General features: G+C 49.8%; 1 protein-coding gene across 3 annotated transcripts in view; it reads right to left on the reverse strand.

Annotated features, from left to right (window-relative positions):
- The window catches only part of rce1a (Ras converting CAAX endopeptidase 1a), a 38449-nt gene extending 15666 nt beyond the window's left edge, over positions 1 to 22783 (reverse strand). For all 3 annotated transcript variants that reach the window (XM_075450645.1, XM_075450644.1, XM_075450643.1), the window contains exons 1-3: positions 22455 to 22783; positions 16483 to 16585; positions 13827 to 13910 (exon numbers count right to left, since the gene is read on the reverse strand). In XM_075450645.1, the coding sequence (XP_075306760.1) occupies positions 13827 to 13910; positions 16483 to 16585; positions 22455 to 22624 (357 nt within the window). In that variant the 5' untranslated portion in view covers positions 22625 to 22783. The remainder of the gene's footprint in view (positions 1 to 13826; positions 13911 to 16482; positions 16586 to 22454) is intronic.
- Between the last annotated feature and the right edge of the window lie 1667 nt (positions 22784 to 24450).

A 24450-nucleotide genomic window follows, 5' to 3' on the forward strand; every position in this document is an offset into this window, starting at 1 on the left:
CTCAGTAACTTGACCAAGCACACATCATTCCTTCGGGTTCCGGCGCTGACGAGAGCAGCGGCCAATTCAGCAGCTCCGTCTGCGTCCGAGTGTTTTTAGTGTTTAAACAACACTTTACGCTGTCTGCCGTTTTTCAACTCTTGTGAGTTGCCTGTTAATATACAGTCATGTGAAAAAATTAGGACACCCCATTAAAGAGTCAGCTCTTTATTAAGAAATGTTCACATATCAATGTCCAAAATTGTTTTTATTTATTTTTCGAAAAGAAAGTTATTTAATTGCAACTAAACAACCAAAATTAACATCGTTTTACTCATGAAACAAAAGTTATGAACAAAAATGCATATTATAATGGAGGAAAAAGTTAGGACACCCTACCCTCTAATAACTAGTGTTGCCCCCTTTGGCTGAAATAACTTCAGTGAGACGCTTCTTGTAGCCACCTACCAATCTCTGTCATCGATCTGAAGAAAGTTTGCCCCACTCCTCAATGCAGAATTCTTTCAGCTGTGAGATGTTTGAGGGGCGTCTTGCATGTACAGCTCGTTTTAAAATCACTCCACAGCATCTCAATTGGATTAAGATCTGGACTTTGCAATGCAAGTAAAGTCACAGTCTTAGTTCTGCTGGACCTGAGTGCTGCCTTTGACACAGTTGACCATGCGACCTTATTACAGAGGTTAGAAGACTGGGTGGGAATCTCTGGTCGTGCTTTAAACTGGTTCAAGTCCTATCTCGAGGACAAGAAGTATTTTGTTGAAATTGGTAACTGTGTCTCAGACCAAATGGCTATGACCTGTGGGGTTCCCCAGGGGTCAATCCTGGGACCCGTGCTGTTCAATCTGTACATGCTTCCACTAGGCCAGCTAATACGCAGCTATAATGTGTCCTACCACAACTATGTAGATGACACTCAGATCTACGTGTCACTGACGGCAGGAGAACACGGGCCTGTAGATACATTGTGTCACTGCATCGAACAGATCAGTGTGTGGATGCAAAACAATTTCCTCCAGCTAAACTCAGACAAATCTTAAATTATTGTCTGTGGCCCACAGAAACAAAGAGAAAGTGTTATCAGTCACCTTGAGACTCTCTCTCTAAAACCTAACTATCAAGTTAGAAATATCGGGGTAATATTGGACTCAGACCTGAACTTTAACAGCCACATTAAATCTGTAACATCAGCAGCTTTTTACCATCTAAAAAACATTGCCAGAATCAAAGGAATAGTGTCTAAAGCAGACTTAGAGAGACTGATCCATGCGTTTGTCTCCAGCAGGTTAGACTACTGTAACGGCCTGCTCACTGGGCTCTAAACGGGCTGTAAGACAGCTGCAGTACATCCAGAATGCTGCTGCTCGAGTCCTGACTAGAACCAGGAAATACCACCATATTAGTCCAGTGCTCAGGTCTCTGCACTGGCTTCCTGTCGCTCAGAGAATAGACTTTAAAACAGCTCTGCTTGTGTCAAGCGCCAAAGTACATCTCTGACATGTTAAAGCCATATGAACCAACTCGGGCTCTGAGAACCTCAGGGAGGGGTCTCCTGCTGGGGCCCAGAGTCAGGACTAAACAAGGTGAGGCTGCGTTTCAGTTTTATGCCCCTAAAATCTGGAACAGTCTTCCAGAAGATGTGAGACAGGCCTCAACTCTGACAATGTTTAAATCCAGGCTGAAAACAGTTCTTTTTAGCTGTGCATATGACACCTGAAAGTATTTTATCTGCACTCTTCGCTTTTTAATTAATTAGTGATTATTTTAATGGGTTTTCTTTATTTCTTTTTAATTTTTAATTTTTTTAATTTAATTTAATTTTTTATTTCTTTTTAATGATTTTATTGCCTTCTTGTGATTTTATGTAGCTGTGAAGCACTTTGAATTGCCCTGTGTATGAATTGTGCTCTATAAAAAAAATTGCCTTGCCTTGACTTTGACTTGGCCATTCCAGGACTCTCCACTTCTTAGTTTTTAGACAGTCCTTGGTGGATTTACTGGTATGTTTTGGGTCATTGTCATGTTGCAGGGTCCAGTTCCGCTTCAGCTTAAATTTTTTTACAGATGGTTTCACATGTACCTCAAGCACCCTCTGATACACAGCAGAATTCATGGTGGATTCTATGACGGTGAGCTGGCCAGGTCCCGCTGCAGCAAAGCATCCCCAAACCATGACACTTCCACCTCCATGCTTCACAGTTGGTATGAGGTTCTTTTCTTGGAATGCTGTATTTGTTTTACGCCAGACATGTCTTGTTTTCTGGTGTCCAAATAATTCAACTTTAGACTCATCTGTCCAAAGAACATTATTCCAGAAGTCCTGGTCTTTGTCTGCATTCTCTCTGGCAAACTTCAATCTGGTCTTAATGTTTTTCTTAGAGAGCAAAGATTTCCTCCTTGCACACCTCCCATGAAAATTCAACTTGTGTAGTCTCTTTCTGATAGTTGAGTCATGCACTTTCACATCAACAGTAGCTAAAGCCTGCTGTAGGTTCTGTGATAAAATTTTAGGATTTTTCATGACTTCTTTTAGCATCTTACTGTCTGCTCTGGGGGTGAACTTGCTTGGAAGGCCAGACCTGGGCATGGTCACAGTTGTTTTGAATGTCCTCCACTTGTAAACTTTGGAGATCTTTTTAAATCCCTTTCCAGTCTCATAAGCAGCCACAATCTTCTTTCTGAGGGCGTCAGGCAGCTCTTTGGATCTCACCATGGTGCTCACTCTTACTTCAACAGTCAGGGACACACCAAACTAAATTTCTGAGCTTTAAATAGGGTAAGCCTCATTCAACATGCTGGGTAACGATGTTCTGATCATGTGCACCTGATATGATACACCTGTGTGTGATCTTAACTATTTTAAGTGGCCCAATATATAGGGGTGTCCTAATTTATTCCTCACCAGAAATTGCATTCTTTTTTAATTACATTTTACATAAAGTTGTAAAAAGGCGTTTCTTAATTTTTAATTGTTTAGTCAAATTACTTGGATATCTCAGTACTGTTAAATTTAATATTAAATATATGTCCAAATATGTTAAAGAATATACAGTTCTATTTCATCCTTACTGACCGCCAGAGGCGGTGCTTTCAAGCACTGAATGATACATCTCGCGCATGCGCAGGTCGAGTGTTTATACCAACAATGTCACTCGTGACCCCCTGCTGACCCCGGAGAGCCTATATCTTCCGGCAACATCAGCGGGTCAGTCCCTTTCATCTTCTCGCTGCGCAAGGTAAGTTACCACGTCTGCATATGAGACGAATTCTAAAACTATTTCTTACTTCATCGTTCGCTGCTGGTGGTCTCGCGACGTCCCGTCGAGGCTGCGAGCTGCTCGCCCTTCAGAGACCGCAACGAACTGCTGAGAGGTCTGTAACCTTTTTTCTTTCCCTCGGCTGATGAAGTTTACTGCCAGCTGTTACAAGCGCCGGTCTAGGCAGCGTGCTCGCTCCTTCTCCCGGTGCTGTGCGCCGCACGTGAGTAACAGTCTGTTTATAGTTACATTGTCAGCGAAGGCTAATTGCTAGCCCTCTCCCGGCATCTGTGACCTGCCTATGTTAAAGCGGCCAACTCGGTTGTGCCGGTTCTTTGATTTTGTTGCTGCTATTGTTCTGCTCCTCTCCTGGTGTAAGGCGGCGTTTGCGCCCCCCGCTCCCAGCACTGGTGGCCTATAGTGGTTGTCGGTGAAGGCTCCGTTTGCGGCTCCCCCTCCCGGCATCCACCTATAGCTAAATAGAACTTGCACTAGCCCCTCTCCTGGCGACGGCGTTGCGTGCGCCCCCCGCTCCCAGCACAGGTGGCCTATAGTGGTTGTCGGTGAAGGCACCGTTTGCGGCTCCCTCTCCCGGTATCCACCTATAGACAGTGTATAAATACAGCAATAGCCCCTCTCCTGGTGTAAGGCGGCGTGTGCGCCCCCCGCTCCCAGAACAGGCGGCCTATAGTTGATTGTCGGTGAAGGCACCGTTTGCGGCTCCCTCTCCCAGCATTCATCTATAGATAAGTAAAGAATTTTCTTAAAAAAAAAAGAAAAAAAAAACATAACTTGCCCCTCTCCACGGGGCCTATAGTTGGTTGTCGGTGAAGGCACCGTTTGCGGCTCCCTCTCCCAGCATTCATCTATAACTAATATATATATATATATATATATATATATAGAGCTAGAGGTGGTCCCGACATGGATCACAACCACTCCTGCTCGGCCTGTATGGCTCCTCTACAGCTTGAGGATGGCCATGATCTGTGTCCTTCGTGCCTCGGCCTCGGACATCTGAGGCAGGGTCTTTCAGACGAGTCCTGCATGAATTGTGGCATCTTGCCTCATGCTGTCAGGGCTGCAAGGCTGGCCGAGGTAGAGCGCCTGTTGGGCCCTCCCTTGTCTCCCCAGTTGACCCCTGACCAGCGGCTGGCCCCGTCTCGGTCTAGCCGACCACGGCGTCGGCCTGCTGAGACTGCAGGCCCCACCTCCGGGAAGAGGGCCAAGGGGTCCGGGCTTACTTCTAGAGTGGATCAGCTGACAGCGGAGCTTGACAGCATGAAGTCCCTCCTCCTGGCTCTCCAGCCTGGGGCTGGGGCAACCCAGCCAGGTGCCCTTGTTCCTCCAACGACCTCCTTCGGTCCGGAGGAGGATGCGTTTTCCATAGCAGCTTCAGCTACTATATTTCAGGACTACGCTTCGGACGTGCTCCTGGGAGACGAAGCCTCCCGTCCCTCTGCAGCGGGCTCCCTTTCTTCAGCCCGTAGCTCTGTGGGTGGCAGTGAGGAAGGCTCTGTGGGAGCCGCCATTCGTACGGCTCTAGCCAGGCTGCAGCTGGACGTGCCGCAGGCTCAGCCAGCTTCGGCCAGTGCCTTTTTCAGGCGCTCCTCACCCCCCGCTGAACTAACTGTACCTCCATCAGAAGAGTATCTGAGGGAATTACAGACGTTCTGGAGGGACCCTAGGGCCCCTGCCCGTCCGACAGCTGATGCTCGGACCCTGGCAGCCATGCAGGACGCATCCAAGTTCGGCCTGGACCGCATGCCAGCGGTTGAGCCCACTATAGCCGCCCTGATCGTCTCACCCGATGAGGCTCTGAGACGGGAGGCGAGGTGTCCTCGCCCCCAGTGCCGGGTTACGGATGATTTGCTGTCGAAGGCCTATGAGGCGGCAGCACGCATGGCTCGCATGGGTAATTCCATGTCCCACCTGCTGCTCGCCCTGTCATCATCCCTGCAGGAGACTGAGCTGGACACTTCTGTCCACAGTGTTACTGACGCCTCTCTACAGGCCTTTGCACTGATGTCTAGGGAGTTGGGACGGGTAATGGCAACTCTCGTTCAGGCTCGCCGCCAGGTTTGGTTGGTGCAGTCCCCTCTCTCGGAGGCCTGCAGAAGAACCCTCCGCAGTGTTCCGGTGGAACCGGGGGAGCTGTTTGGCTCCGCGGCTCTGGAAGCCCTCGAGCGCACGGTCCAAGCTGGGAAGACCCGACAGCAGCTGTCTGAGCTTCACAGAAGCGCGCCGCCGCCTGGCAACCCTAGGGGCCGTCCAGCTGCCCCGCAGCGAGGCACCCACTCACAGGCCAGGGGCCTCCCTCGGCCCCAGTACTCACGCCCACAGCCTGCTCAGCGGCAGGCGCAGTCCTTTCGGGCGCCTGAGCGACTGCCCCCTGGGCAACCTCAGGTCTCACGTACTGCCCGTCGTACCCCTGGAGCCTCTAGAGGTCGGGGGGCCCGACGCTGAGGCCACGGGGCCGACCGTCGGCCTTTTTTCCCAGCAGCAGCTCAGCTACTGGGCTGCTTCCACCAGGGACCCGTGGGTTCTTTCCACCTTGACCCACGGGTACAAACTTCAGTTCCGACGTCGGCCCCCGACCCATGGCCGAGTCAGGATGACTGTCATCCGCGACCCGGCGAAAGCCCGAGCCCAGGGGCTGTTCGTCCTCCTGGGCAAGGGTGCCATCGAACCGGTAGACCCCCTGTTGCACCCCGGGGGGTTCTACTCGACTTACTTTCTGGTAGCAAAGAAAGATGGCGGATTCCGACCTATCCTCGACCTCAGGAACCTCAACAGGTTCCTGAAGGTCTTGAGGTTCCATATGTTGACCACTGCAGAGGTTCTGCGTACGGTCTCCAGAGGGGAGTGGTTTACCTCCATAGACCTGGAGGATGCCTACTTTCACGTTCCTGTGGCGCCACACCATCGGCAGTTTCTGCGATTCGCCTTTCAGGGGCGCCATTTCCAGTTCAGGGTGCTCCCGTTTGGTCTCCCTCTCCCCACGGGTGTTCACCAGGTGTGTGACGGCAGCCCTCTCGCACCTACAGTCGCGGGGCATGAAGATCTTGCCGTATCTGGACGACTGGCTCGTCTGTGCGCCGTCCCAGTCTCAGGTGGCCCTCGACACTACGTGTCTTCTTTCCCATGTGGCCCGTTTGGGCCTCAGGGTGAATTTTACAAAGAGTGGCCTGGTCCCATCACAGAACACAGTTTTTCTTGGGGTGACCCTCGATGCGGTCACCATGATGGCCTGCCCGTCGCCACGGCGGGTGGACGACATCCTCCGCCACCTCCTCCCGTTTCGGGAAGGCAGGCGGGTCCACTACGTGGAGTTCTTACGCGTCCTGGGGAAACTGACAGCTGCGGCTGCTGTGGTCCCCTTAGGATTGCTGTCGCTGCGTCCCCTCCAGAGGTGGTTGCACAGCTTTCACCTGGACGCCAAGAGACACCGGCACAGGAGGCTTGCGGTGTCCCACCGTTGCCTTCTTGTCCTGGCCCCGTGGAGGAAGCGTTCGTTTCTCCTCCAGGGCATGCCCATGGGCTCCATTGCATCCCGTCGCGAGGCAGTCACGACGGACGCCTCCCTCTCGGGGTGGGGCGCCGTATGGCAGAACCGGACGGCTCAGGGGCTGTGGCCGGCGCGGGACCGCTCACAGCACATCAACGCACTAGAGCTGCGGGCTGTGCACAGGGCGTTGCAGGCTTTCCTCCCTTTCTTGAGGGGCCGACATGTACTTGTGCGGTCGGACAATGTTTCGGCCGTCTCCCACATAAACCACCAAGGTGGCACCAGGTCTGCACTGCTGCTGCAGGCATCCCGGGACCTCCTGCTGTGAGCAGCACCACGCTTAGCCAGCCTAAGGGCAAAGTATTTGCCCGGGGAACGCAACCAGACGGTGGACTTGCTCTCCCATTGCAAGCCTCCGCCGGGGGAGTGGCAGCTTCATCCGGAGGTGGTGCTCAATATTTGGACTACCTTCGGCAGAGCAAACGTGGACCTCTTTGCCTCAGAAGAGTCGACCCATTGCCCCCTCTGGTTCTCTCTGACAGAGGAGAGCAGTCCCCTGGGACAGGATGCTCTGGCCCACGACTGGCCAGAGGTTCTCCTCTATGCTTTCCCGCCGATCCCTCTGATAGTCCCTACGCTACAGAGGGTCCTCCAGCAGGGCCACAGGCTGCTGTTGGTAGCCCCCTTTTGGCCAGGGAGGACGTGGTTTCCACTGCTGCACAGGCTCTGCAGCGGTTCCCCGTGGCGCCTCCCCGACAGGAGGGATCTCCTGTCTCAGTGGCAGGGTCAGATCTGGCATCCCGACCCGTCCCGCCTGCAGCTGTGGGTCTGGCCACTGCAGGGCCCGACCCGCTGCTGACTGAGTGCTCTGGCGAGGTCTGCCATACCATCCTAAACGCGAGGGCGCCTTCTACCCGGGCGCTTTATGAACAGAGGTGGCGGCTGTTCACTACATGGTGCTTGGACAGGGGTGAGGACCCTGTGCGCTGTCCTGTCCCTAGGATTCTGGAGTTCCTCCAGTCGCTCCTGGAGGACGGCCGGTGCCCCGCTACCCTGAGGGTGTATGTGGCGGCCATTTCCTCTCGGCATGCTCGAGTGGATAACGGCACGGTGGGGAGCCACAGGTTGGTGTCCCTTTTCCTGAAAGGTGTGCGGCGGCTGCGCCCCCCACGAGTGCGGCGCACCCCGCCATGGGATCTGCACCTGGTGCTCGGCGCCCTGTGCTCGCCTCCCTTTGAACCCCTTGCTCAGGCCGGGCTGAGGTGGGTCTCCGCTAAGACCGCCTTTCTACTCGCTATCGCATCAGCGAAGCGCGTCGGGGAGCGACTCCTGCATGAGGTGGAACTCGGATGGCTCAGGGGTTTCCCTATAGCCAAACTCCGCTTTTCTCCCGAAGGTGCTGTCTTCATCAAACCTCAACAGACCTATCCACCTGGCACAGTTTGTTCCCCCGGAGGGGGAGGACAGGTTACGCCTACTGTGCCCTGTGCGGGCTCTGAGAGCCTACGTGGCCGCGACTGCCGGTATCAGGCAGTCGGACCAGCTCTTCCTCTGCTATGGTGGCCCTCGGAGAGGCTGTGCGCTCTCTAAACAGCGACTGTCCCACTGGGTGGTGGACGCCATCACCCAGGCATATAAGGGAAGTGGGCACCCCCAGCCAGCTGGGGTGAGCTGCCACTCCACCAGAGCTGTCTCGACATCATGGGCAGCCCTACGGTGCGTTCCCCTGGAAGACATATGTGAGGCAGCGTCATGGGCGTCACCGAGTACCTTCTCCAGGTTCTATCGAGTGAATGTTGCCACTCCCAACCCGTTGGCTGTGGTCCTGCTGCCCGACTCTGCTGCTTCCTCTCAGTAAAGTGAGTAGGTGCTGGATTCCTCGTGACTTTTCTGGTATTAGTCATCCAGTGCTTGAAAGCACCGCCTCTGGCGGTTAGTAAGGATGAAACAGAACGAAAGTTACGTATGTAACTACGGTTCTATGAATCCTGGATGACCGCCAGAGCGTTCTGTCACTCGGAATCCTCGTATACTCGCGAGAAGATTCTGTAGGGACTGACCCGCTGATGTTGCCGGAAGATATAGGCTCTCCGGGGTCAGCAGGGGGTCACGAGTGACGTTGTTGGTATAAACACTCGACCTGCGCATGCGCGAGATGTATCATTCAGTGCTTGAAAGCACCGCCTCTGGCGGTCATCCAGGATTCATAGAACCGTAGTTACATACGTAACTTTCGGTTTTCATAGGGTGTCCTAATTTTTTCACATGACTGTATATCTCAGGGATATGGAGTTCTTTCAATTACAAAACAACAGCAAAAACCTTGTTTACTAAAGAAAGAAGCTGCTCGAGCTCTGGACAGTGGGACGTGGCAGCTCTGTTCACCCCGTACCTGAGGAGCTGCGTTGGAAGTACCGAGGCTACCGAGCCGGAGCTAGAGGCCAAACGGAGAACGGGACGGTGGAGGTATAAGCCTGCAGTTCCTGCTGTGATTATGGTGAATGTGAACTCTATGTCAAACAAGATGGACGTGCTGGCCGCCCTGGTAAGACATGATAGGACCTACAGGGAGTGTTTCACTGAAACATGGCTGACCGGAAACGTAGTGGAAGCTAATGCGGACCTGCCCGGATTCCATCTGGTTTGAGCGGACCGGGATTGTAAACAAAGCGGCAAGAGGAAAGGAGGGGGACTGGCACTGTATGTGAACATCAGATGGTGAAACCGGGCTGTGAAGGAGACGTTCTGCTCACAGGACACTGAACTGCTGGCAGTGAGACTCCGGCCGTATTACATGCCGCGGGAGCAATCCCATGCCATCGCCATTGTTGTTTAGGTTCCTTGGCGAGCTCAAGGAGACACGGCGTGTGATGTCATTCAGTCCGTCGTGTCGAGGCTGCAAAGCCAGCACCCTGAGGCCTTGATTCTCGTCTCTGGAGACTTCAGTCACATTACACTGGCACTTCAGGATTTCCACCAGTTTGTTGAATGCCCCACCAGTAGGGATGGGAATTGATAAGATTTTTACGATTCCAATTCCATTTTCGATTCTGCTTAACGATTCGGTTCTTTATCGGTTCCCTTATCGATTCTCATTTGGAGAAAAAGGACAACAAACCGGTCGATTGGCATCAACTTTGTTTAGTTTAGAAGTAACACAAGTCATGACCTCACAAACCCAACAACGGTGAGGTCCCCATTGGTCTATCATGGCCTGGGTAATTTAACTCTTCCCTGCTCTGGTGAAAGGAGAAGCTGGAGGTAGACGTGAACTGGGGGTAGTACCACCAGCCTCTGGCTCTGAGCCAGTCAGGCTCTGTCTCTCATGATTTCATCTAAATGTAATGCCTGAGAAGGCATTCATTTAACCTTAACCGTTACTAACAGCAGGTTTTACAATGAGCAGGGTATCCCCAGGTTTGACCACATGAAATTTAAGACCTTTTTAAGACCTTTTTAAGACCACAAAAAATGAAAATTAAGACTGGGGTCGCGACCCTGGGGGGTTCGATCCCCTCTAGGACACAAAACACCACGTACACAAATCAGTTTAAAATATGTTATTTCACAGGTCATGCAGAGCAGTCACTGTACATATTGTGGATAGGTCAAGTAATTGAAAACACAGGTAAAAAAACACATATGCTTAAAGTGTACTTTTGACAACTGTACTTAGTACAAAGTACAATATTTTCGGCGATTTAAAATGCGCTTCATTGCATTGTCATGCGTTTTGTCCCGAATAAATACCGCTAACGAAAGAAGTTGTCCTCCTGTGATTCACCGATTCATACGAGTTTTACAAAGCTGCCGTCAACATTCACCACTGACCTCTCATGTCACAGAAATAAGCCACGCTAAGCACGCTGTAGCACACCAAAATACATCGCCATTTTCTTTGTAACATAAAGCACTGTTGTCATCTTAGCCATAGTCGGAACTGCTTCAGAACAGCTACGTTAAAGCTACTGTTGTGATCGATAACAAAATGGCATTCCATGTTCATTGCTAGTGCTCGCAAATATATCTGCTATGGCCAAGCTCAGCAAAGAAGGGTTGACGTTCTTGAGCTAGCTTAGCATGTTTTGCGCTCCTCATGTCCAGGGCAAGGTGACCTAATGTTGTAAGTTTGAATTGTTTACGACAGCACTTACATCTCGCCTCCACGTCAGTCTCCAGGGCCGCGAGCAACCAGCTGCTGTATATTGGATCACTTAGCCATTGCGGGTTGAATTTGCACTTTCCCATCTTCGAAACAACTGACCACCAACTGCCGGGCGGGTTGGCTCACGCGCGCTGTCACTGTCACTGTCACTGTACTCACGAACTGTCAGGCTAGCCGAGACCTGTGTGCTCATGCTCCATTTACACGTTCGCGCGCTCTGTTATTCATGTTTGACGTTCATAGGGGCTGTGGTTCGTTCACGTTTTCTCCGTTGCTCGTAATTCGCTACAGATCGGTTGAGGGGGAAAAATAGACCAGAGAAATTTAAGACCTATGTATGACATTTTAGACCCGTGACACACATTTAAGATCTTTTTAAGGCCTAAAATCGGGGGAATTTCTTTTAAGACTTTTTTAAGACTTTTAAGACCCCGCGGCTACCCTGAATGAGGCAAATGGCGCTAACATGATAGGCAGTGTTAGTTAGTTAGTTAGTTAGTTACTTGCAGTGTTAGCCGAGGACATGCTAACGTTGCTAACGTTGCTGGGTTCAGACTCACCAACGTTAGTCCGGAGCAGATCGAAAACGCGACATTCATTCATAGTTATTGCATGTTGGTAGCATTTCCTCCCCTTGGTGAAATATTCACTTTGCAAGTTGCCCTGTTGTCGTCTTTTTTAGGGATGTGTAACCAAACTTTCGAGCGTTTGTACCGCTTGGGCTCCATGTTTACTGTTGGCTGCTGGCTGCGCTGGACTCGCCACGCAACGTTGCGTGGTGACGTCATTTACGCCCACTGGAATCGATAAGGGAATCGTTTGCAAAAATCGCCAAACGATTCCAAGGAATTGAAACACTGGGAACCGGTTCTCAACAAGAACCGATTCTCGATTCCCATCCCTACCCACCAGTTTGTTGAATGCCCCACCAGGCTGAACAGGAGGATAGACCTCCTATATGCCAACTCTAAGGAGGCCTACTCAGCCACCCTCCCTGGAGGGTACTACAGCAGCCACACGGTGAGGACATCATAGGGGTCACACACTGCCTTATGGACGACATGAACTTCTGCAGGGACACGGTGCTCCCTATTAACACCGTGCGCTGCTTCCCAAACAACAAGCCCTGGCTCAGGAGCGACACCAAGGATGTCCTCAACAGAGAAAAAGAGGGCGTTCAGAGATGGAGATGGAGAGGGGCTGAAGCAGGCACAGAGGGAACTAAAGGTCTGTCTGCAGGAGGCCAAGGAGTCCTACAGCAGAAAGGTGGAGCAGAAACATCAACAAAACAACCTAAAATAGGTCCTGGAGGGGATGAAGACCATCACAGGCTGTAAGAAGAGACGCAGCACTGCAAAGGGGGACACAGAGAGAGCAAACCAGTTTAACCACTTCTTCAACAGGTTTGACTGGAATGCTAATGTGTCTATTGTGTCTCTTCCATCCGGAAAGAGGTACAGGAGTATAAAAACCCACACCAACAAACTGAGATACAGGCTATGTACACACGTAGCCGGGTATTTTTAAAACCGAATGTTTCCCCCCCTCCGTTTATAAAATAATTTGTATCCACATTACCTCGTTTTCGAAAAAAACACCTTCCACACATAACCGAACATCTGCGTTTTCACCTGTCTTGACAACCCAAATGCAATTGCTGTTTTGCGCAATCTGCCCTCGTCAGCTAAATAATAAAGTGTGCACGCAACTTTTTTGAGCACACTGACAGGTGATCGCATGACAGTGGACTGCCCCTCGATATGAGGACGTAATAATTCCGACAGCGACAGGAGTGAGGACCGGGACATGCGAAATTGTCACGCCATTCCTCTGGGAGTACGACTTGGGCGTGTAATAATAACCACCACAGTTCTCAAGGCATCCATGCTTCTTCAGTTAACAAAGGTCGCACTTTAGACTTTAAAGCAGATTTGTTGTTGTTTTGGCGCATATTGTGACGTTCGAAAACCCAAAACTCCGGTTATCTCTGTCTACACACAGCTGCATAAACGGAGTTTTCAAAAATCTTCACTTTGCCCGGAGTTTTTAAAAACATTCGTTTACGATGCGTTTTTATGCGTTTTCATGTGGATGACAGGTCCAAACGTAGAAAAATATATTCGTTTTAGCAGATACCCGGCTACGTGTGGATGGGGCCACAGCTTCTTCCCCAGAGCTGTAAAATCCATCACCCCACACCCCCATACACCCAACCCCCACCCATAGACTAGTTATTAAAACCCTGCAGACAGAGGGTTTTCTGATCTGACTGTAACTTTTACTATTCTTATTCTATTGTTATATTATTTAGATATCTTAAATACTGTGTACCTTGTGTCTTTTTGTGTATTCTAAGCCAAGAGCTCCTGAACAAAATGACATTATGCCTGCATAGTGACAGTAGAGATTCTTGATTCTTGATCCTTGATTGATACAGTGAAGCATGGTGGTGGCAGCATCATGCAGGGGGGATGTTTTTCAGCGGCAGGAACTGGGAGACGAGACGGGGTCGAGGGAAAGATGTATGCAGCAATGTAAACTAACTTCAGTGAACTTTCCTTAAAACATGAGCAACACAACAGGATCCCTCATCGTATTTAATCCGGGAGAATCTAGCATAATAGATCTGAGCTCCAGTAACTTCTAACATTAGCTACAAATGTAACACAGGCCTGAAACAGAAGCGGCAGCAACATTCCTACTGTTTGCTGCTGTGACTACACTGCAGTTAACAGAGACACTGTCCACCAATCATTACAAAGATGTTTTCAATTCATGTTTTTTAAAGAATGTTAGGCCTTTAAGAAGAAGCAGCAATTAAACAAATACATTTTTTGTTGTTATATTTTCTACTAACTGTACATATACGTATCATCCCCAAAACAGGAGTGTTTCTTACCATAGTTAGCAGCAGAGGAAGCACAATGGCTGGAATGATGCCTTCAAGCCGGATCCCCAGGAGAGCAAACAATGAGGAGCTAGACTGACACACACACACAAAATGAGGTGAGACAGCAGAGTATCCCCAGGATATGCAGTCATTCTCATTATTATCATTGTTCTAATACTCAGTAGGACATGACATCCTTCTTAATATTAATATTAATAACATTAATAATATTAATCTGATTATCAGTCTCTGAAATTTCTTGTTGAATTATTATTTTCTAGTTGAGGGACAAATAACAGCGACCAAAGCCGAAATGTATCAAAGGATTCCGAACAGTCAAGCCATCACGATGCAGTAAACACATGGGCAGGGGGCATCTGAGTTCATCTTAAAGGGATAGTTCGCCTCTTTTGACATGAAGCTGTATGACATCCCATATCAGCAACATCATTTCTGAACATCTTCTTACCCCCTGCTGCGTCCTGTGAGCAGAGTTCCAGCTGAGTTTTGGTGTTGATGAAGGTAGTCCGGCCAGTTGGCTGGGGTTTAAAAAATAAAGCGTTTTGCTTCTTAAAACAATATGCGTTCAAAAGAGTAATACATTTGCATCACAAAATGGTTCTCCAGGAAAAAGTCAGACCTCACAATCGCTTGGCCCTATTTTCTCTCCCTTCGTATCACTGCCTGCTGCCGCCTGCCGACAGCCGCGCTTGTTACGGTGTTTGCTGCTCGGAAGCAGGGGACTGCTCGCTCTGCACTTCGGTCTACACAGCAGGCAGTGATACGAAGGGAGAGAAAATAGCACCAAGCGATTGTGAGGTCTGACTTTATCTGGGAGAACCATTTTGTGATGCAAATGTATTACTCTGTTGAACGCATATTGTTCTGAGAAGCAAAACGCTTTATTTTTTAAACCCCAGCCAACTGGCCGGACTACCTTCATCAACACCAAAACGAGGCTGGAACTCTGCTCACAGGACGCAGCAGGGGGTAAGAAGATGTTCAGAAATGATGTTGCTGATATGGGATGTCATACAGCTTCATGTCAAAAGAGGCGAACTGTCCCTTTAACTGGTACGGCAGCTTCTGATGTGTGAGGAAAGAAAGGGATCGCTTTCTGAAATGAAATGGAGCTGCTCACTGGAGGCGTGTGCTGGGGATCTTCACCAATCAGAGACAAGTCTTTATTATGACTCAGAAGAGGAAAGAGTTAGGATTCTCTATTCAATTGTTTTTGTTAAAAATATCTACTCATTCAGTTCCTTCCATACACACACACACACACACACACACACACATATAGAACCGTATGTGTGTGACTTCTCAGGTGGGGTAGCAACTGTCAGGACTTCTTTTCATCCCAAATGTTCTACTTTTGATCAGGACGTGAAAATCAGTCCTGGGTGTCAATGACTTTGATTATTCCTTGTCAGGGTCAAATCATGCTGGTCTCAGACTGGTGTAAAGAAGAACCAACACAGCTCGTCTTCTTCTCCAGCTAAACTCCAGAAAAAGAGGTCAAACACTTGACCTGGTACTCTCCCTGTTCTGTAAAATTGTAAAGCTGGAGTTACAGTTAACGCGTCGCTCACGGCGGTGGCGGACCGTGACGTCAAAATGACGTTTCCCTTGAAAAGACGGCGCAGCGTGGTGTCGTGCACCAGTCGATTTTTGTAACTTGGCGGCGCCAACAACGACAGACCGGATGGACCGATGTGAGGCCAGGCTCAGTCAGGAGGTGCGTTTGTACAGCACCTGTACGACACTTCTGTAAAACAGCACACGGAGCACGTAAACTCCCCAAACTGGTGCACAGAGATGGGCAGAACTTTGGGGAAAGAGGGAGAGTTCTGTAAGAATGTGTGGAAGAAGCTACGGGACAGATACGTGAAGGCAAAGAAGAGGGCAGAGACTCAAAGTGGTGATGCCGGGGGCTTCAGACCTTCACCTCTATTAACTTAATTAAAAAATTAAAAGGATCCGAATACTGCAGCAGTATCATTAATGACATTATTCCTGCTCTTGACAGTGGCATTGTTTTCTTCTCGACTTTCTTTGTTGTAGAGTAGTTAGCGGTAACCTTCACGTAGCAGCGCCACCTCTGTGACGGAGAAAATTGCAACTACTGGCGCATCGATTTGCGCCAGTATATATTGCGGGCACGAAATCGTGACGTCATCAACACCGCTCGCGCTAGCAGACGCAGCAACCATGCTAGAGCCTTAAGGACAAGTATCTTTCTGAGCTGGGTTTGTAACATTTAATTATCCCGCTTAACTGGAGCAGGTCTGACCTGTTGAAGTCATATTAACACAGCTAATGCGAAGGAATCTGACAGAACACGTTGTTAAATACATAAACAACAGTCCTGTTCTATACTTTTTATTCCATTCTGTGGTGCAGCTGCTGAAGGTTTTTCAAATGAAACAAAGTGTTTTTTGTGTCTGATGTAGCAGTGGTTTCTCCTCTCACAGACCAAGCAGACAGCAGTATTCCCTGGTGAATACTCAACCTTTCTTCTGAACCAGTGCTTTATAACACAGACTGTGCTATAAAAGCCACTATGTTTCACAGAACCGCAGAGCAATGCTGAAATATCCAATCAAATCACATTAGAAAAAAAAATCATCATTTGTTCAAAATCTGTGGTTTTGGAGGCACTCACCCTCACAGCTGTGAATTCTCTCCATGTCCATACAAAGAGAGGCGACAGGCCCGACACGATCAGGACACTGGTGAAGCGTCGCTTTATCACAGCAGGATGATCCCTGCAGACAGAGGACAGGGGACAATGAGCCCAGTGGGCTTTAACCAACCAGCTGAGACGTCTGGAACAGGGTGCTGCCCTGGTTCACACAGGTCTACACGTCATAGCCTTTTACTGCCACTGAGTCTGATAAGTGTGTGGAACTATGTGAGCTGCGCACAGCTCTTGGTTGTGGTGGTGCGGTTGTTAGTCCTTCAGCTTTGCTCTGCCAGAGAAAAGACTGGATGTTGTGATGAAGAGAAACCAAGGGTTAAAAGTATTGGAAAGCTTCCAGTGCAGCTGAGTCTGGGACTCTTTGTTCATCGCTGATTCCACCCCTCTTTGTAATGAAATCTGCTGTTATCAGCCCCCTTCCAGCTCAAGCAGACAGTCCACTCAGCAGCGTATAATCCATCTGTAGCATCACCTTTGAGGGCCTGTCTGCATTGGATGATTACCCAAAATCCTTTTCTGAGCCTGTGTTAACAGCATATAGAGCTGGGTGAAATCTCTTTGCAATGATACTTTTTTTATTATTCCATCTCAATCTGATGGCAGAATAGGATTTGGGCTTGCACGGTGGTTAGCAGCAGTTCTCTGCGGGTACTCCGGCTTCCTTCCATCTAAAAACATGCATGTTAGGTTCATTGGTGATGTCATGTGTCTGTGCGTGACCCTGTGATGGACTGGTGACCTGTCCAGGGTGCACCACCTCTCAACCAATGGCAGCTGGAAGAGGCTAAAGCTCCCCAACGACCCAGACTTTGATGAGGTCGATGAGGAAAAGAGGAAAAGATAGATGGAAATAGAATTTGATCATGCTGTCAGTGTGTAACACACTTACAGTTCTATTCATAGTTTCATTTAAAACATGATTCCTTCGTATTTCCTTTCTCACTCACGGCACAATTCTTATCAGCTGACAGGCTCTTAATACTGCTGTTATGTCCTTTGTACTTGGTCAAATTGGCTCCATATTCCTCCATACGCACATCTGGAGCATGCCTGACGTTGCTATGTTTCTCACAAGCTGCTTTCTTAAGAAGTCGCTTGCTAAAGACAGAAAAAGAAAAGTTGAATTCATGCTTTCCACCATCGTGTGGTTTCATGTGCTCAAACTGATGGAACAAAAGGTGTGCTTTGGTATGGTTTGGGCTGGCTGAGCGCCTCTCACTTTTTATAACCCAGCATGCGCTGAGCAACGGGAGGCTTAGGAAGTGAGAATGAGCTCTCCACAAGCATCTGTCCAAGCCATCAAAGATAAAGGTACTCCTGGAAGGTGAAATCGTTGAGAGAGGAGTTTATACTGTGTGGTTCCATTCGTTTCTAAATGTTGTGCTGCCCATATGACTGAAGCCATTGCTGTGGGATGGTGCACCATTGCCTCAGCAGAGACGTCTACTGTGTGGTGGTTCCAGCTCTCCTGAACGTATACTCGGGTATACTCAGTTAAACTCGGGTATACTCACGTGGTCTCCTTTGTCTGCGGCGCTCTGCTCTCCTTCCTTCATGAAACCAAGAAGTATGGCCTGCGCTCCATCCTTCGTCTCCTGACTCTCTCTGTGAGCTCTTCCAGCCTCCATGTTAGACGCCCCATGTGATCGTCCATGATTAATATCACCATCATGCTGACCATGAACACGGTGGCCTCCCCGGTCTCCATGTTAGCTTCTTGGTGGTGTTTTTTCTTCTCTCCTTACTTTTACCGGGTTTTGTTTTGTTCTGTTTTGTTGTTGAATGTGGCGCTAAAGTAACACGTCGCTGTCGCAGACGGCTGCGTGCGGCGCATCAGTCCCTGTCAGGTCCGACTCATGTGGGAATGCAGACTGAAACAGTTCCGCTGGGGAAGGGCAGCTATTAGAACGGAATTCGAGGAGGACCGTTCTTAGAATGGCGTTCTTAATGCGGCTTAAGACTCATGCAATGAGTATAACCTCAGCTTATTTGCTGTTGTTCCTCTTTGGTAGTTCCCACATGGCAACAGGTGGATCAGCCCCACATCAGCGTGTGCTTGAACACATTAGGTTGGCATGTAGCGCTGAGTGAGGGCACGGTTGTTGGTTAGGATGGTGTGTTTCAGCTTGCCTTCACATGTAGCTGCAGCCTGCTCGCCTATCACTGCCCACCTTTCCCCCTGAGGGGCAGAACAGCAGCGGAGCAGCTTATATCCTCCATGCTGCCTCTCTGCTTTCACACAACAGCAGCGGAGCAGCTTCCATCCTCCATGCTGCCTCTCTGCTCTCACACAACAGCAGCGGAGCAGCTTCCATCCTCCATGCTGCCTCTCTGCTCTCACACAACAGCAGCGGGGCTGCTTCCATCCTCCATGCTGCCTCTCTGCTTTCACACAACAGCAGCGGAGCAGCTTCCATCCTCCATGCTGCCTCTCTGCTCTCACACAACAGCAGCGGAGCAGCTTCCATCCTCCATGCTGCCTCTCTGCTCTCACACAACAGCAGCGGTGCAGCTTCCATCCTCCATGCTGCCTCTCTGCTCTCACACAACAGCAGCGGAGCAGCTTCCATCCTCCATGCTGCCTCTCTGCTCTCACACAACAGCAGCGGAGCAGCTTCCATCCTCCATGCTGCCTCTCTGCTTTCACACAACAGCAGCGGAGCAGCTTCCATCCTCCATGCTGCCTCTCTGCTTTCACACAACAGCAGCGGAGCAGCTTCCATCCTCCATGCTGCCTCTCTGCTCTCACACAACAGCAGCGGAGCAGCTTCCATCCTCCATGCTGCCTCTCTGCTTTCACACAACAGCAGCGGAGCAGCTTCCATCCTCCATGCTGCCTCTGCTTTCACACAACAGCAGCGGAGCAGCTTCCATCCTCCATGCTGCCTCTCTGCTTTCACACAACAGCAGCGGAGCAGCTTCCATCCTCCATGCTGCCTCTGCTTTCACACAACAGCAGCGGAGCAGCTTCCATCCTCCATGCTGCCTCTCTGCTTTCACACAACAGCAGCGGAGCAGCTTCCATCCTCCATGCTGCCTCTGCTTTCACACAACAGCAGCGGGGCTGCTTCCATCCTCCATGCTGCCTCTCTGCTCTCACACAACAGCAGCGGAGCTGCTTCCATCCTCCATGCTGCCTCTCTGCTCTCACACAACAGCGGCACATCAGACATGGAGTCAAAGTGCTATGTGAAAAGCCCCTGTTGAGCCCAGTGAAAGCAGAGCTCAATGCAAACCTTTCAGCAGAACACAGCTGAGCTGTGTGACTGCTGACAACAACAAGGGCTGAAGAACACTGGTTTAATTAATGTTTCAGAAGTCCTGTGTCTTTATTTCTCACGTCTTCCCTTTTAGACAGCACAACAACGTGAGCTCGCACTTTAAAGACTGTGAACTAAATCCCTGTGTGGGTTTATTCTGCCGTTACTCAGCTTCTCAGGGCAACAGGTGGTGTGTCACTAATCTTTACTGCAGCCTGCGGTAAGAAGCAGTTTCCTGTGACCTCACTGATCAGCAGTGTGGCTGCTGACATTATTCAGTAGAATGCTCATAAGTTAAAGGCCTACAGAAAGCTGACACTACACCCAATACATAATGATAATACATACACAGAGGAACAATAATGATCATTGGACTCTACACCAAAACATTTCATAAACGCATGAAATTTGCGATTTTGAATTTGCCCCTTGGAAATCCATCCATCCATCCATTATCTTCCTCTTCTCCGGGGATCGGGTCGCGGGGGCAGCAGCTTGAGCAGAGAAGCCCAGACGTCCCTGTCCCAGGCCACTTCCTCCAGCTCTTCTGGGGGGCTTGGAAGTCCTTCCTGGAATTCCAGACTGGGGGCGGGGCTTCCGTGTGACGTCACATGTGCCATGGGTTTTCCTGGCTGCCGCAATTGTAGTATGCTTGTTGAGTGGTGAATGCAATAAAACGTTGGGTTCAGTGCAGTTTTTATTGCGAGTAGATGTACGAAGTGCGTGTGTTGCCCTCAGCAGCTCACACCACCGGGGACAGAGGAAGCAGAGAGACCTGCGGTCGGAACTTGTGTCTCCCTGTCCGCCTGCCTCCTCTCTGGTGAAATCAGCCGGAGCCATCCCGCCGTGTTCAGCTCCCTGCGGTGCGGACACTCAGGGGGAATCCACCTGGCGGAGAGCGGACACACCGCGGGATGGTTGCCCTGAAATCAGCCGGCAGAGCGATCATGAGGGCAGCTGGGGCTGCTGAGGGCAACACACGCACCCACAGCACTTCATACATCTACTCGCAATAAAAACTGCACTGAACCCAACGTTTTATATTTCCAAGCAACGTCCCGCGGCACACATGGGGAACTTTCAAGCACGAAAGTGAGTGGGAGTATACTTGTGTTTGGACAAGGTTTCAATGCCGCAAATGTAGCAACAGTGGTGTTATCTATCAGAGATGGAGAGCGTTATGGGATTCTGTTTCTTTGTTGCAGCCTAATGGACTGTTATGTTTTATTACCGGTGACCTTTTTTTGTTCCTCCTGCTTTGGTGCCAAACAGTCCAGCTGTGTATACAGCGGTGGAAATAGCTGCACAATTACACGCTGCTTTTGTGACTCGTGGCCTAGACCAAACACAGTGTATGCTCACCAATCGGCATTCTGAAGACGACCAAAATCACCATGATCACCATCATTGTCCCCACTGCTCTCGGACTCGGACTCCAACCCACTGTCACTGGCAATGGCTGGCTCGAACCTGTGTGGTTCAAGCCCCAATCCCTCCTCGGTTTCTTCCTCAGGCTCTTCATTGTCATCAACAATATTAGGCTCGAAATTTGCTGTGAAGAAGCTGTCCAGGTCTGGCAAACTGCTGTTGATTGTTGGGGGTTGTTCCAGCAGCTGGCTCTCCTGACGTCACGCACCTGTCGTCTGCTACTTCCGGTTTGCCAAATTCGAGTCAAATGTGGTGATAGTTTATTGGGCCTAATCAGGACTATCCAGGGGCCTAAACTTATTTTAAAATCATAAAAAAAATTCCATAGTATATAAGGAATCGATCTGCTATTTCAGTTTTGTGCAAAAAAAAAAATCACCTTTCTGCAGGCCTTTAACTGATGATGGAGCCAGTAGTCCTGCAGCTTCAGTTCCAACAATAAATGACACAATATCTGTGGTGATCTACTCCTGTTTCAGTTAGGAACAGGACAGGAGATCTAAGGCCAAGGGTTCCTGTAACATAAAGTGGGGGGGCTGTGACATCAAGTGGGGGGGCTGTGACATAAAGTGGGGGGCTGTGACATAAAGTGGGGGGCTGTAACATAAAGTGGGGGGGCTGTGACATAAAATGGGGAGCTGTGACATAAAGTGGGGGGCTGTGACATAAAGTGGGGGAGCTGTAACATAAAGTGGGGGGCTGTGACATAAAGTGGGGGGGCTGTAACATAAAGTGGGGGGCTGTGACATAAAGTGGGGGAGCTGTAACATAAAGTGGGGGGGCTGTGACATAAAGTGGGGGAGCTGTAACATAAAGTGGGGGAGCTGTAACATAAAGTGGGGGGCTGTGACATAAAGTGGGGGGGCTGTAACATAAAGTGGGGGGCTGTGACATAAAGTGGGGGAGCTGTAACATAAAGTGGGGGGGCTGTGACATAAAGTGGGGGGCTGTAACATAAAGGGGAGAGCTGTGACTCGGGGGCTAACCTCGGCTGTGCTGCAGTGACTGAAAAGGGGTCCAAACCGTGTCTGTAGCCCCGAGCCCCCCTCCAACATCAGCAGCAGTCATCAGTACTGTCTGGGCCCCATGAAGAGCTCGTTCTTTTTAAAAAACATAAACTGTTACTGTAACACACACACAAAGCTTTTGTGTTACTTCCAAAGCGCTTTAATAACCCAGTTATAAAAATATCAGAGAGTGTGAGTGGATAACCCGGCAGAGTCTGGGGTGCAGTTCTGTTTGGCTCACCTCGGCAGGTCACTCCTCCACACGTACAAACTGCCAACATAGGAGCAGGCGAGCAGCAAACAGGACAAAACTGAGACCCAGCATAACCCATCCGGGGGGATGAAGTCGCCATTGCTGCGTTTCATCTCCTGTGTCAGAAGGTTTGGCGGTAAATCCCCCTCTTCTACCATGGCGGGTGTCGTCTGAGACTAAAAGAAACTACTGGTTTGCGGCAGCTGGACCACCTAACATACTCGGACATGAGCAGCGTGGAGTTTAAGAATGTCCGCTCAAAACGTGAGCTAATGTTGCTAGCTTCACCGGCGCGTTCAAACTACGTCATCATTGTGTTTCTACTTCAGCTGCATTCGCTGACAGCGACAAAGTCGGAATTTTCTATGTCGATCTTGCAATGTATACTATTAATACACAACACTATGAATTCCTAATACTCTGTCTCGCGCTGTCTCTCTCTCAAACATATATGTATATTGGATGTGGCCCTAGCTTTGCCACTGCTCACACCACATATCTTTTAGGGTCAGAATGTTTTCTGTTGAGGCCATCTCAGACACAGTGGTGCCAGACAGAGAGAATGATATCAGAAAGTATAAGAGGATCTTACAAGCTGAGCTTCGTTGGGAATTCTGGGTATGCTGCCATGTAATATGTTTCTATTTTGTTCCTGTTAATAAATTCCCCATAACAGGCTGCAAAGCTGAGTCCGACTGCTCCTTTCTCCACAATACAATGGTGACCCCGGCAAAGGTGACTTCTTGAACCCCGCTGAGTGAGTCCTCTTGGTGCCAGCAGCTGAGATGAGTTGTGAAAGCCGGGCGGCAGTGTGTGGTACATGGCTGGGGTTGTTTCCTTCTCACCATTTAAAGGGGCAGATGTTTGCTGTTCAGGCTGGGAGGGAGGCGGGCTTCCATGGGAGGTTGGACCAGCTTCTCAGAGCACTTTGTGATGGCAGGTGTGAGGGCTACTGGGCGGTAGTCCTTGGGGCTGTCTATGGCAGGTTGTTTTTTAGGAACAGGGATGGTTGTGGATCATTTAAGGCAGGATCGGACCATGTGACAGGCAGAGGGTGAAAAGGGAGGGGAAGACTTGTGAGAACACATGCTTTGAGCATTCTGTCCGTGGCAGCAGCTTTCCTGGGCATCACTGCTCTGAACACCTGCCTCACATCATGCTGCTGGACAGTGAGAGAAGGGGGAGTGAGGGGGAGTGAGGGCTGGTGCAGGCGGCGCTGAAGTGGCCGTGTGCTGTTCTGTCTCAAAGCGAGTGAAGAAGCAGCTCAGCTCCTCTGTCAGCGACATGTGTGAGCCTCCAGATATTAGCTTATGGCCTCTGGAGATGCTGACGCTCTGTATGCCCTGCCACACCTGCCGTGGGTTGGTATCTGAGAGCTGCTTCTCCATCTTCCTCTTACAATCCGCCTCAGCATCCCTGACTCCTCTCTTCAGATCAGCCCAGGCTGCACTTTAGAGCTCTCTGTCTCCTGATCTGAAAGAAAAGTCTCGGCCCGAAAGGAGCATGTAGAGTTATGTCTTCACTGAGTGTCACATAATGACTCTGACTCAGTTGGTCTTCTTTTAGATGGTGGCATACACAGGCTCTGAGCTCTCAACCATAAAGCAGGGTCTTTGCTTGTTTTTTTTATTTTTTTTTTTTATTTGTGTTAAGCACTTGATGAATGTTTACATTATGGATGGCAGAACTGGCCATCAAAAACCTGAACTTTGTCCCATCCCAACATCCCACTCGCATAGCATGAAGGCAGGAGGAGCAGATCAACAGGGCGCCCAAAAATGTACAGAACATGTACATAGCGTAGCTAGCTCAATTAGCCTCCCCCTAGCAGAACCTGAGCAGCCAGGATTACAACGTGGCTGGGTGACTGTCAGGAAGAGGCATAGCTCTAAAGTCAAGCCCGTTGTTCACCATCGACCTGTCCACGCTTCTAACAGATTTTCCCCACTCAGCGACACACCCGCTGAGGACAAAACCCTGGTAA

This window comes from Odontesthes bonariensis, chromosome 19, assembly GCF_027942865.1.
Source record: "Odontesthes bonariensis isolate fOdoBon6 chromosome 19, fOdoBon6.hap1, whole genome shotgun sequence".
In the NCBI taxonomy this organism is placed as follows: domain Eukaryota; kingdom Metazoa; phylum Chordata; class Actinopteri; order Atheriniformes; family Atherinopsidae; genus Odontesthes; species Odontesthes bonariensis.